Source organism: Calonectris borealis, chromosome 2 (assembly GCF_964195595.1).
Source record: "Calonectris borealis chromosome 2, bCalBor7.hap1.2, whole genome shotgun sequence".
In the NCBI taxonomy this organism is placed as follows: domain Eukaryota; kingdom Metazoa; phylum Chordata; class Aves; order Procellariiformes; family Procellariidae; genus Calonectris; species Calonectris borealis.
Genome location: NC_134313.1, coordinates 105,768,415 through 105,782,395, shown reverse-complemented (window position 1 = coordinate 105,782,395; position 13,981 = coordinate 105,768,415). Strand labels below are relative to the sequence as shown.

The 13,981-nt window shown below is 44.4% G+C and overlaps 1 protein-coding gene across 1 annotated transcript; it reads right to left on the bottom strand.

Moving 5' to 3' along the window:
* Positions 1 to 219: 219 nt before the first annotated feature.
* Positions 220 to 3,140, bottom strand: HSBP1L1 (heat shock factor binding protein 1 like 1). The gene is made up of 4 exons (XM_075142865.1): positions 3,009 to 3,140; positions 2,667 to 2,733; positions 1,608 to 1,702; positions 220 to 595 (listed from the first exon to the last, which is right to left on the bottom strand). The coding sequence occupies exons 1-4, from the start codon at positions 3,051 to 3,053 to the stop codon at positions 590 to 592; spliced, it is 213 nt and encodes a 70-aa protein (XP_074998966.1). The 5' UTR covers positions 3,054 to 3,140; the 3' UTR covers positions 220 to 589.
* Positions 3,141 to 13,981: the final 10,841 nt, after the last annotated feature.

The following is a 13,981-nucleotide window of genomic DNA, read 5'->3' as shown; positions in this document are numbered from 1 at the left end:
TCTCTGCAAATACTGCCATTTCCTTTAGTGCAGAACAGTTTATCTTTATTGGACCTACAAAATTTTGCAAGGGCACTGTTGTAATAACATCAAATAAGATGAGGTGCATTTTGTAAAGTAAAATATGTAAAGGAGCATCAAAATGGCACATGCAAATGGGAAAGTTTTGTCATAGAAGGATCTTGTTATTCTGAGAACATTTAAAAGGCAACAAAGAAATATGATGAAAATTTTAATATTATTAAAATAAATGAAATACATTTTCATACATTGAAAAAGTTTGTGACTGGATAAGTTCACTATATAGGATATAGTTTTCTATCCAAAATAGTAGTTTTGCCTCTCTTGAAACTAATAGTTCTTTCCCAATTACAGGAAATACAGTGTTGCATTTAGATGAATAAACCCAGCTTTCTACTTCTTTTCCTGGGGCAATAGTTTAAAAAAAAAAAATTTGAGATTCTGTTGTGACATGATGCAAGTGTGTTTGTCTTCACTGACGCTTTTTGTGACTAGTGACACTGATTGTAAACTCCCAAATTCAGTGCGGTGCTGTTCTCCCTTTATCTTTCTTGATCGCATCCTCATTTCAGTGCTGCAAAGAAAGAGTAAGTAGGTTAATGATTTAATTATTCATAAATGTGATTCAGCATAAAAATAGGAAGATCTCTGTAGAGTTAAATACATCTTAATGGATTGTCTTTCTGTATTTCTGAAAATTGTTACATAGCTTATCACGAAAAAGGCATCAGAATGAATAGATGCCTAAATTACTTCAATGTATTTACAGATGTTCCTGTCCTGTTCACTGGGTAAGCAGTCTCTAAATGATAAAAATAATTTATGTCTCAGTTTGAATCAGGAAAGCGTGTAACAACAGGAAGAAGACATTACCCGCACCCACACAACACGGAAGCAATGCTCTCTTGTAAATACTAAGAACACCAACTAAGGCATCCATCGGGGCGGGGGGGTGGCATTTGCAACAGATAGCAATATAAAATCTCACACGCAATCCTGAACTGTAGCATGATCTTATATTACAGAGTGTTTGACAGTAATACTGAAGTTATCCTTGCTCTTTCCATCCCCCATCTTACTGCTGCAAGAACAAACAACTGCTGTGTTCAGAGGTGTGTATTTAAGAGGTGTGCTCTGAGCCACGCTGGGAAGCTGAAGCAGGTTTAAAAGCAGATGTACATAAATTTATACCAGCGAGAATCCTCAGTCAGCTAGGTTAGCATACTTGAGGGACAGGAATGGTGGGCAGGAGTGCTTTAAGCCACACACATTTTATTACAAACGTACAGCCTCAGTTTACATATTTGGGATTAGTTTGCGCTACCCCTTGTACGTGGCACTTGGCTGCAACAGGTGCATCAAGCTACACTTTCTCTTTTGAAAAAGCGGTAGCATTCTTTGGCTCTTGGCAAAAAGATATCCAAGGTAATTTTAAACATTTTGAAAAAAATTATCTCAGTATACTTTAAAATCCAAGGAAATGGAGGTATGATAAATATATAAACAATATTTTCATGCTAGGTGCTGCCCATAGTTCAAAACTAAGTGGAAATATATAAAATAGAGTAAAAATCGAGTTTCTTTACTCTCAACTCTTCATCGGTGTTTTCTATCCCAGCCTCTGTCATCAGGTCAGCAACATGCTTCTCAAGGTCATCAATGCGCTCGCCCATTTCTTCCAGTAAAAAGTTAAAGATAACTTATTTATAAATAAGAATAATGTAATTTAATAGTTTTTTTCTTCTGTGAGAATAACAAGAAGCTTTCTTCCAGATATCTCAGCCTCTTACTTACTCATGTTCAAGGCAAGATGAAGCATGCATAAAGTTGTATTGCTACAAGACAATCCCACTTTCTCTTGCAACAGAGAAGCATTCAGGTTCTAAATATTTTCAAATACCTTCCTGCATGCCCATGAGTGAACTGGAGTATTTTCTGTGTAAAGAGATTGTTTTCTTTCTGAGGAATTATTTTAGGTGATACCATACAGTCAGCCTGCACAATCAGAATATGAGTGCTGCTAAAACATTATTCTTCTCTTACGCTAAAGCAGCCGCTTCCTGAAAGGTCGAGTTTCAAAAAAGACGGAAAATGTAATAAATTCACAGTTTCAGAAAGCAGAGGTAGTTTCTGTAAATACATCTAATGAGAAAGCTTAGAGCCCCTTCAGGTCGTAATTTCTCTTTTTGAGGGCTCACTTTCCCACACTCAGGAGGCCAACAGTTGTTTTTAAACCAACAACGTGCGGCGATACACTGATTTAAGTGACATTTTTGAAGACGGTTGCTTGTTTAATGTACCCTCAGAATCTTTACACAGGATTTGTTGCTTATTTTACTTGAAGGCAAGAATTGCCGCACTGGGAGTTGATACTACTTTTAGTAAAACCTTTTTCAGGATTTCCTTCTTAGTAAAGGGGAAAATAAATGGGCTTGGGGGGCAATTCACTTGTCTTTACATCATAAGTGTTTAACAACGTCAATCATTACAGCTTAATTCGGCGCTGAGGACAAAAGCGCACCCCGCTGCTGAAAAGCAAAGCCCCCCCTTTACATCAAGGCGCGGGGGGCACCGAGCCCGGTGCGGCGGAGGAGCCGCAGCCGCAGGAGCCCGGACCCCCTCCCGCGGCGCTCGGAAGAGGATATTTCTCAGCGTTATCTTTTCAGTCAGAGCTTGAAAATTCTCCTGCAGCTGATGCAGCAGATTCTCCGCCTAGGGGGAAAAACACCAGAGAGAAAGCAGGAGCCCCGGGCGGCGGCGCACGGAGGGCAGCCACGGCCCAGCGAGCCGCGGGAGCCGGCGGCCGGGCCGGGGCGCAGCGACCGGCCCCCAGGCTCGCGTCCTCCCGCGCCTCGCCGCCGCCTTTCCGCCCTCCTCCGTACGGCCTGCGGACCCGCCGGCGAGGCGGGCCCCGCAGCAGGGGTGCCCCAAAACCCGGCCCCGCTGCCCGCCACCGGTCTCCCCGCCGGAGCCAGCCCCGCGCTCACCAGCTGCGAGAGGTACCCGGCGCCCGGCGGGTCGGCGGCCGCCATCGCCTCCGGCCCTGAGCCGCGGACCGGCGCCCGCCTCCTTCCCTCCCTGGGCCGCGGCGGGGCGGGCAGGTGAGCGCCCCGCCCGCTCTCCCGGAGCCGCCGGCTCCGCGCCGCCGGTGGGCGAGGCAGCGGGGCGGGCGGGGCCGGCTGCGCGGCGCGGTGCTCCAAGGGGGTGGGTGGATCGTTAAATACCACCTGGCAGTGGTATTCCTTTATTTTCCAAAGAAATCGTAATCTGCAGGGCAGTAAGTAAATAAGGATGTCGAGCTTTGATCTTCGGAGGTCTTGCGATTTCATAGGACAGAAGCAACACATTAAATGATGAAAAATGCTTGTCTGCCAACAAGGCCCAAGTTTTGGGTTTGTTCTTTTTTTCAGGTTTGCTTTCTTTTCCCCATGTAATTAGTTTTGTAATACGGAGTGGTAAAAATACCGTGCTTGTTGAAGTTCCTTGCACCAGAACGTCTAAACAGACAAGACCCAAGGCATCAGCACCCAATTTTTGCTGATGCCTCTTGCAGTCGTGCTAGCATGTAGGTCATCCCTGCGGTTTTCAGCTTTGTAGCATAAAAAGCTCGTGGTGCATCTATTGCAGAGGTGTCCTCTTGTGTATGCAGTTGTCCTGGGTGCTGTAACTGTTGCCTGATATAAATGAAGAGGTTTTCAATTTACTGTGCCTATATGGTTAGGAGAATATCACTGTTGGGCAATAGCTTTCCTTAGTCTATTACTTTATAGATACACCAAAGACTAACAGTGCCTTCATCCATAACAAATTTATCTCCTGAATTAGCAGTGACCTAAAATGCTGGAAAGATTATCTCTTGTAAGCCTACCACTTAGAATCTTTCTTAATAAACTTAATTGTTTTCCTTCTTGACCTTCCCCACCTCATTTAGGAAGGTGTGTTAATCTCTGTGGTGAGATTCTGGCATCAAAGCAAACCTCCGCATTGCTGCCAGCTTCCCGTAATCGTGGCTTCTGCTCTGTACATCCTTATCTTCCCACTCTTGCAGATTCTCCTCTTTGCCTTTCTCGTTGTAGAAAGAAAAATCAAGCAAGTTTTGCAGAGCTTGAGTGCTCTAACAGTGTTACTGCTCTAGAAAGCGTCTAGATAAAACAATTTGAACAATCATATGCATATAGATATTCTTTGCATTTGTGCATAGCCACCAGCTGCAACCACATAGCTTTTTCATTCTGTTGCATAAATAATAAGAAACAATTGTTGCTTTTTACCTGTTTATTCGTTGCTAATACATCTCCTTTCCCTTAGGGCTAGATAGTAGAGCTGTACTATTTTTGCATTTTTACTCCTGATAACAGTCACAGTCTTCCGGGTTTTCCCTCCTGCCAGAACAGCTACATCAGCTTCCCTCTTAGGCAGCAGTGTTTTCCCCTGGAGGCCACTGAAGTGGCTCTGTCTGCTTGTGTCCAGATACCTTGAACAAAGTCATAGAGTGCTATTTGCAGTGAAGAGCTTGCAGGGGTAAAGAAACAGCTGGAAAGGTGGAGGAGCAAGCGTTATACAGCCAATGAGTTTGCAAGAATTGTACTAAATTTTTGTAGTGCCGCATTTTAGCCATGGCTAGGTTAGAGTTCAACTGAAAACAAGCATGACTTGGTAAAGGCTTTTTGTAAATAGCTCCTGTTGTTTGCAAGGCAGGTCAGTGGGGTTAGAACAAAAAACCATGGTATCCACAGCACAGCAATGGAGGAAGGGCAATTAAAGTGTGAAGGAGACTGAAGGAAATACTTCAGCATGCATTTCCCCCTCCAAAGGTCTGGTTCTTTTACTTTTTGGCCTCCACAGGTAATTCAAATGGCCCTCCTAGTTTAACTCTTGAGCTGAATTAGGCCAATAGTCCACAGCTGGGTTTATGGAGTAAGAATGGAAGTGTCTGTAAAGCCAAAAATGGTCATGGAAAAGTTCCAAAGTTCAGAAAACTTAAGAATAGAAGAGACAAACAGCAAGACCAACAAGACTTTGCTTAACAATGAATTTATTTAAAATAGAACTGGCACTCTTGGCTTTGCCCTGCTGTCCTCTATTCTCTCCCTCCTCAGAGGGCTCAGTTTTTTTGGAGTTGAGCTGTTACATACATTTCCAGGGCCTGAAATCTGGGAATGTGAGATGAGCCATATTTTAAAAGCAGTAATCCATGTTAGGTGTGCATCCATGGGCTAAGGGAAGCTAAGCAAAAATCTTTTTGTTTGTTGTTGGTTTCAAAAGCAGAGGTTTAGCTGAGAATCAGTAAACAACCAGTGCTACTGGTGCTCATAAGAGTATTTACTGCAATAAGTAAAGAATCCTTCATTTACTAAAAGGGTACCGAGAAGTTCATGTTGGCAATGAATACAAAAACAGGTCTTGAGGGGCTTAGAGGTAGGAACAAAAGAGAAGATTTGGCAATATAAATTCATTTTCCATGCCAAAATACGCTCTACGCTACTTTCTTTCAGTAAAAAGCTTAGACTTTAGTCACTTGCAATTTAAATATGTCCTCTTGGTATGAAGCACATGAAGTAAAAATAAAAAATAGGGTGACTTAGAGGCTGGGGAGCCATCTGCTTCCATCCTATTTCAGAACTGCAGGCCTGTGCTGTGAACTCTTCACATTGTGCTTTTATGCTGAAATGGTATCTGAAGTGTGTTTCTCTTGCTCTTTCCTAGGGAAATTCCAGTCCCTCCAATGCTGGAAGGAGAAGTCAGGGTAGCAGGAAGTAAAAGTATGTTTAAACATTTATAGTCCTAAGCTCCAAGTTCAATGCCACTACTATATGCTGCCATACTGTAAAAGCCTGCGGTGTGGAGTGATAAGGGAATTGTTTTGTAGAAATGCATTACTCTTGTTGTTTGAATGTTACATAAAGTCCCTTCCCTCTCCTCTTTGCTGACAAATGAGATTTTTTACACCAGGGGTCAGGAATCCTCTGGTCACGAACTCTGAGCATGTCTGGCTCAGGGCCGCTTTGGAATGGAGGTGAGGACAGAGAGAGGGCATCTCAGAAAAAAGCCTAATGTTACATCTGTGGTAAGAAAGAAAACAGGAAATTTAGTCTTGGAAGGAGACAAGAAGGCAAGATTCCTGGGCCACCATGGCCGCTTGTCTGGCTATAGGTCAGAAGGCAGGATGCAAATCACACTGCAAATTTTTGGGTTTTGCTTTTTTTTCCTTCCTGGCAGAGGCACGGTCAATTGTAAAAGTTTTCTCCGAAGAGAAAAGGGGTAGGTACAAGCTAGTTCTTGCACCACAGTCACTGTATTTCTGCTACCAAATTGTAGGGTTGGGTCTTTGAGTCATGCTGTGCTTGGTCTTTGCCTCTCTCTTAGGATGCTTGTCTTGTGTCACTTCACAATTGTTGTTTAGAGGGACACTGTGCAGAAAAAGCGTCTGGCTTTGCTAGGTCATCAGCTTTTATATGCTGAAATCCTAAATGGTGCTGATGTTTCTTGCAAGCAAACTATTAACGTCTCTTGACTCAGCATAGTGTACTTCACTGAAAGCTTGTTCCACTGGAATACTTACTGGTGAAGACATCACTTTTCTTTCATCTGGTAACACCAGTAGAAGTAACAAGTGGCAGTTATTTAAAAGCATGGAAAGATGTGGTGAGTGAAATGCAAATGCTTCAGGCATGGGGAAAAGGCATTCGAATCAATGGTGTCTGACAACTGTAGTGCTTTGAAAGACAAGTCATTTGAGGTGAATATTAAAAGCTTGGGTGTTTGTGCATGGTTCAAATTTCAGGTTCTGTATCTTTGAAGAGAAAAGGGTAATTCCAGCAGCCAGGGAACCTGATCCCTGATGGAGGTGCTCTGCCTTCAGTGAAAGTATTGCTTTTTGGGAGTGCTGCTCACAATTCCCCTTATTGTGAAACTTGTTCAGTCAGCCCCTTTCTGCAAGTTTCTCCAGAAAGAAAACTGGCAGGTTAAGGATATTCTTTATCAGAAATTCCTTGTGTGTACTATGGGCATCATATATCGCCACGTAGCTGTAACAGAAAACAGGGTATAGTTTTCCCTCTAAGTGTTCTGCATTGGGGATAAATGTAGGAGCAGCAGAAAGCCTGCTGCAGATGCTTTGACTAGAGAGGCTGGCGTGGTGGCATCCTTTGGCTCTGTGAAGAGTTGTGTGTAATTCGTGGCTGTGTGAAATCACCCGTCTAGCTGCTGTTGACTGAATTATTATGTGGCGATCCAGAAATCTCTGTTTCCCAGGCGTAGCTGGTAAGAGATGCTACTTCCCATGCTGCTTTTTGCTTCAGCCTTGTTCCTACTGTCTTTGAACAATGAGGGTGGAGGAGCATTCATCGAGCAATGCCCCTCCTGAAAGGCTGCAGGAGGGAGCAGGAGGTATTTGTCCCGAGTGGAAAAGGGAGCGGTGTCTGTTTCTCTGGCCTCGTGGCACACCTGACACTGGATCTGGAGGCTGCGTTCAAAATCACCCCACAGTCTTGCTCCTTACGCTGGGTGTCATATGTGCACTGTGGAGCTTTGTTAAAGAAAACGCAGCGTGTAGCAGGCAAGGCTCTGCCAGCCTCCGCTGTAAGGGTGAGACGAGGCAGCCTCTGCAGCTCAAGGGCGGTGATCCGACCCCACGTGTTCGGATCCCACAGCCTCGTGTGGCTCTCTTCCAGGCACCTCATTGTCCAGAGCAGAATGTGTGTTTTGTACAGAGAGATTAAATGTGGCACGTGTGGGGGTGTGTGATGGAGAGAGTATTTTTCTACAAAATGTGATAAAAGAGTCTGTGCTGAAGAGTCTGGAAGCTGGGCGAAGGAGGGAATGGTTCATTTGAAGACGTACCTTTTGCTTTTCCAGCAGCTGTAAAAAAACATGGCTAAAGTTTTCTGTGAGCAAATTGCAGCTATGTTCATGTTTCCTTGCAGCTTCAGAGATAATTTATCCCAGAGAAGACAATGGAGTGTTTTCCTGGTACAGTGTCGTGGTTTAACTCCAGCCAGCAACTAAACCTCACGCAGCCGCTTGCTCACCCCCTGCTCAGTAGGATGGGGGAGAGAATTGCGAGGGCACAAGTAGGAAAAGTTGCGGGTTGAGATAAAAACAGTTTAATAATTGAAATAAAACAAAGCAGAACAGTAGTAATAACAATGATAACAACAACAATAACAGAATATTCAAAGCAGGCGATGCACAATGCAACTGCTCACCACCCAGCGACCGACGCCCTGCCTGTCCCGAACCGCGAGAGCCCCCCTAGTTTTTATACTAAGCATGATGTCACATGGTATGGAATACCCCATTGGCCAGCTGGGTCAACCACCCCGGCTATGCTGCCCCCCAGCTTCCGTGCACTTGGCAGAGCATGGGAGGCCAAAAAGTCCCCGGTGCAAGCACCACCCAGCAACAACCAAAGCATCAATGGGCCATCAACGTTCCTCTCATACCAAACCCAAAACACAGCACCACCCCCAGCCACCAGAAAGAAAGTTAACTCTATCTCAGCTGGAACCAGAACATACAGGCAGTTTAAATTCACCTTGAATTAGTGGGAAGCACTTACTATGGTTGCAGAAAACATGGGTGGATTTGGGCAAATATGGGGAATAACACTGGGGAACATCAGGTGTAGGATAAACGATATGTGCTTTAACAGCAAGGTTTGAATCAGTGAGCAATGACAGTAATGTAAAAACCCAAGGGTGCGGAAATCTGATTCTTTAGCTATTTTTGTTGGAAGAAAAATCTTGTGCTTCCTTGTCTGAAACAAAGATCCTGTGGAAATGTGCTTTTAAGACTGAAATCTTTATTGACAGTGGCCTGCTTGCTTCACTTGCTTTCTTCTGTGAGACATTTGTGGCAGAGAAGGGGTCTTAACAGTATGACAGGTATTTTATGCAGCTTGGCTGCTGTAGGAGGCCCTCCCACCCCTAATCTGTTTAGTGCTCCATGTAGCGTTTGCCAGCAGGAGTCTTGTGGGTGTGTATTCCAAGCGTGCCTGGCAAAAGGCGTCTGAAATGACAAGGACGTAGAGGGACCGGAGGGTGCCAAGGGATGCTGCCAGTGTAGGCTGGCACAAGTGTCACCTGGGCAGAAGAGCACTGGAGGCTTGGCCCTCCTCTGGCCAGGGGAAGGTGGGCAGTGGCATGGCCTCTTGGTGCAACGGCAGCACATCTGACTCCATCTGAAGGTTGTGTGTTCAAGTCATGCTGGGGTTGGTGGGGGAGGGCAGGGGGCCCCAAAGCTGCTCCCACTTCTGGTGCTGGCTGGAGGGGCTCAGAGGACACGTGAGGATACTCAGCTTTTCTCTAGGATAGGTGTTGTATTATTCGAAAAGGACCTATAACTGCAGCTTCTTGGGGTTTCAGAAAAACCAGACTGCAATGTTTGTGTCTCATCTAGATGATTGTCTTGGACTCAATTGTTACTCACACAATAAAAAAAAGTAGTTGTTTGGTTTTTTTTCCCCCTGCTGCACTCTTTGCTCCTGGTAAGGGCAGCATAAATTTGTTTTGTTCTGTTCTTATCTGTAGAAGATGTTCTTATGTGTACCACAGATGCTGAGCTTATCTCAACAGAAGCAAACCAGGAGTGTGCTACAATGTGTAAATGCCACCAGAAGCACTTTGTCCTTGTCCTGGAACAGAGAAAGGAAAAATAGTTTGGGTGCTGTAATGCTACTGACTCCAGATCACATGGTGGTATTTTGAATCATGCTGAAGCTATAGTTTCTCTGTCATTTTTCTTTTCTCTCTCTGCTTCCAAGCCACTCCACAGCTTCATCAAGAGAGAGAGAAAATGAGTCAGAGAAGGCTAGGGATAGTTCTGGTGAGACTTAAGACACCGCACTTGCACCCTCACTCGTTCCTCAGAGATAAAGCCAGTTTAAGGATTTCCCAAATTGCATTTCAGTCCCTGTGCTGGGTGTGGCTGGGATGGTTAGCTTTCTCCATAGCAGCCCTATGGTGCTGTGTTTAATTTGTGACCAAAACAGTGTTGACAGCGCACCAGTGTTTTAGCTATTGCTGAACTGTGCTTGCACAGCATCAAGGCCTTCTCTGTTTCTCACTCTGCCCCCCCCAGCAAATAGGCTGGGGGTGGGCAAGAGGGTGAGAGGGGAAACAGCCAGGACAGCTGACCCCAGCTGACCAAAGGGACATGCCGGACCGTGTAGCATCACGCTCAGCAATAAAAAAAGGCTGGGGGGATGGGGTAGTTTCTTCCGAAGTCACAGTTGCTTGGAGACTGGCTCGGCATTGGTCTGCTGGTGGGAGGTGGTGAGTGATTGCCTTTGCATCACTTATTTTTGTTCTTTTTCTTCACTTATTAAACTGACTTTATCTCAACCCATGAGGTTTTTTTTCTCAGTTTCACCCTTCTGATTTTCTCCCTCGTCTTGCTGGAGGGGAACGAGCAAGCAACTGGGTGGGGGCTTCGCTGCTGCCTGCGGTCAACCCACCTCACTCCCTCTTTCCCATCTCACTCCCCAGTATCAGCAGCTTCTTGCTGAATGCAATGATCCTGTAATTAGTAAATATTCTGCCCCGGGGAGGGGTGAAGTGTGGGGCTCTTTCTGCATCTTGGCAAGAAAGGTCCAACAAAAAATGGCTTAATAAAATAGCCATTTTAATAAGACAGAATAGGTGCTGGGCACCCTGCATTGGTTCAGCACTGGATGGAGCCTGCATGGATTTTCCCACGGCATGCTGTGCAGATCCCGTCTGTGGAGACATTCCTCATTTCTGGTCCTTTGAGCTAATACGTATTTTCTTATGACAAAACAACTCTACTCCTAAAGGTTGTTGACGTAAGAACTTCTGGCTGCACTGTTAGACTCGGGCAAAGATGCGCAGGTGGTGCGGAGCAGGAGCTGCTCGCAGGCTCCTCTGCTGCAACCAGCTGGCTGAGGTGATCCTGCGGCCACGGGACACACGGCATATGAAGAGCATGTGGGGAAGAAACGGTTGTAGTCAGCTGGACCTGTTTGACAGAAGAACAGGCTGTGGGTTAAGCAGTCCCAGTTCAACTTCTTGCCTGTGTGATACGTTGTTGTTTGTTTATTTCTCCACTTGCCTGAACTTTGCCCGATGTTTCAAAGCTGTTATGGTTTGAAGAAGAGTTCGTGTATCTTTGCCAGCTGTCAGGTTGATTCCTACTTCTCTGGCATGTTTGTTTTGGGGCTTTTTCTTTATTTGTCTATGGAGATGGAGCAGTCCAAGTACAGAGAGGAGTCTAATCAGCTCAGCCTGCATGGTCCTGCTTCCCACTCCCCAGTGCAGAGCATGCCACTTCTGCCCAGAGATGGGCTTGTACGCTGGGCACGTTTGTCAGAGGTCCTCCTTGGCAGTGGAGAGGGAGTTCCTTTGCGAGCTGGTGGGTGCTCCACCCATGCTTATACTCACGGCTCTGAGTGGTTTACAAACACCAGTGCCGCAGGAGAAAGAAAAAGTAGTGAAGATGTGCAATAAAACAGTGTCTCCTGTTAATGCTAGCTTGATTCTGTCCACCAGCTGCAAAACCAGAGGCTCATCAGTGTTCGAAGGGGCCAGGTGGTAGCTTCCGCCACCAGTTGCAGTGGGGTTGCTTTAGAAAATCAGAAGTGGAGAGAAGAGGACAGCTGATTTAGTGATAATACATCTTGGTAGGAATGGCCAATTTCGAGGTACTTAAGACCCATTTACTTGTTTTATGAACAGTACAGTGAATATTTCTTCTTAATCTCACCGTGACTATAGTTGTAGAATGAGATATAATGTGATAATTGAAGGAAATTTGGCTACCGTGGGAATTCACATAATCTTTATGACAACATTTATTGTGCAATGTGTTCAAGGAGTGACTTAGAGCTTATCTGCACTTTGTCTTTAGCCTACGTCTTGCTTCAGTGCAACAGCATTTCTCTAATGTAGAATATAAAATAATTTTAATACTCATCTTTCAAAATCAATTGTCAGAACACAGACTGGTTAAAAGACTTGCAGCAATCTGCTATTTTTGCTATTGTAGTAACTACAAGTGAAGCACCAACAGCCCCTCTCCTCCTGTAAAAAAACTGCAAAGAAGTGGCTAAGGCTCCAGTCTTGAAACTGGTCCAAGTTGGGTGGCTGGTTCCTGTGTCCTATTGGCCCTAGTGTCCTTCTGCTAGGAATACGGCTAAATGGAGCCAATTGCAGAAACAAGCCTCTCCTTACTTTTCTAATTCAGTGGACCTATTTGCAAAACAAAACCTTATATGATAATTTTTACCACCTCTACCAATGTTAAAATCCCTTTGAAGACATCCCATGTCTGTTCACCACTTTCAGCTTGCTTAAACTGTATCCAGAGATACTATAGGAACATTTCTTAACAGGTATAATCTCTATCAGATTTCTTAATCTGGAATAAACCAAAGTTCTTGTTGTGATTGGGGATTTAGAGACTACATTGTCACCAAGATGTTAACTGCTAGGAGCTAGTTCTAACTAGGTGGCTAGAGCTGCTCACATACTCCATTTCAATTCTCTTACAGCAGTTGTCATAAAAAGATTGATATTAGTCTTCAAAGACCTGGTGTGAAACATACTGCCTGCTTCTGTTTTCTGAATGGGTAACACGGTTCTAGCAAATTACGATTTTTTTTTTAAAAGGGGGAATTTTGCCAGTCCATAAATGCACCTGTTCTTTTTCTCCTCACTCAAAAACAGAGGATTGCTGTCTGGCAGTGAAGCAGTACTGTTTCTATGGTAGGCTCTGCTTTCACATGAAGGAAGCGCTCCTTTGAGCTCCCTCTCACTTCCTAACTGCCAGACAAAGAAAACTATTTTATGTAAAGCCTCACAAGGCTGAGCATTCTCATCTGGCTGCACTCAGACCTGCAGGTTGCAGAACTTTTCCTTGATGAGGCAAGACTCTCTTCAATCACCTGTTATCCCCCAAGCTTTAGCTAAATTTTCTCCAGGGGATTCTCCTACTGGAGTCTTGCCGGTCTATTGTGTTGGATATTCTGTGTGCTGGGCTGTATGTTATGCTGGAGTCAGCGAGCACCTTAGGATGGCACCACTGCCAAAGAAAGTTGCCCCTGGCTGCTTAGAATATTCTGAGACCTGGTGCTGGCACAAGCTTTTGTGCAGCTGCTCAGCCTGAGGAATTCCAAGCCAACCTGTCATTCCTCCCCCCACCCAGTGGCTGGCATCACTAGTCAGTTTAGCTTACATCAGTGGATTAACTCCTGAACAACTAGTGACCAAAACTGAACTACATTCACACAGCAACACGCTGTAATTCAGCATTTTTACCCTTACAATTTCAAGTAAGGGTAAACAACCTAAGCTAAGGCAGTTGTCTGCTTCCAGTTGAGTACTTTAGAATCTCAATATTGTATGAAATTTGTTATCACATAGACTTAAAAGTGTCCTGGAATTATTCTGGAAGCTAACCTGGAGAACTGGTGTCAGCCTGGGCAGTTTCTTCTGTGCAGGTAAACATTACTTCAAAAGACCTATTTTCTCAAGAAAATGTCTCAATATTTTCTTAAAACACTTGTATTTACATGAACAAAAATTGGCTTCCTGATCTGGGCTACTCGTATCTTCAGCCTGAGGCTGGTTTAGACCTTTGTGCTTAAGGAAAAATAATGTGGCAAGGGCTCCCAAGAAAAGTTTGGAAAGAAGTTGGCATAACTGCATGATTATAACAATGCACAAGTGATATATGGAATATGAGCCATTAAATAATAAAATATGTTTTAAATTATGCAGTTTATAAATAAATAGATTGTTATATACTCTCTGAATGAGTCTGATGCTCTGAAATCAAGAACTTCAGGCTCCTCATCCAAAAATCAGAATTAAAAGACTTCCACTGTGTATTTTTAACTTTTGACAAACAAACTTTAAAGTCTGTGGAATGAAGTAGAGCTTTGTTCGAGTAGCAGAGCTACTACTTCCCGGTAGGAAAGGTGAGTCCTGATGTTATCACTAGT

What these genes read in the sequence shown, in the direction of transcription:
- HSBP1L1 (XM_075142865.1), bottom strand. Translation starts at nt 3,053, where the DNA reads ATGGCGGCCGCCGACCCGCCGGGCGCCGGGTACCTCTCGCAGCTG. An exon ending in CCGGGTACCTCTCGCAGCTG is followed by an intron (nt 2,734 to 3,008) that starts GTGAGCGCGGGG and finishes TTTTCCCCCTAG; the next exon opens with GCGGAGAATCTGCTGCATCA. An exon ending in TGAAAAGATAACGCTGAGAA is followed by an intron (nt 1,703 to 2,666) that starts ATATCCTCTTCC and finishes TTAACTTTTTAC; the next exon opens with TGGAAGAAATGGGCGAGCGC.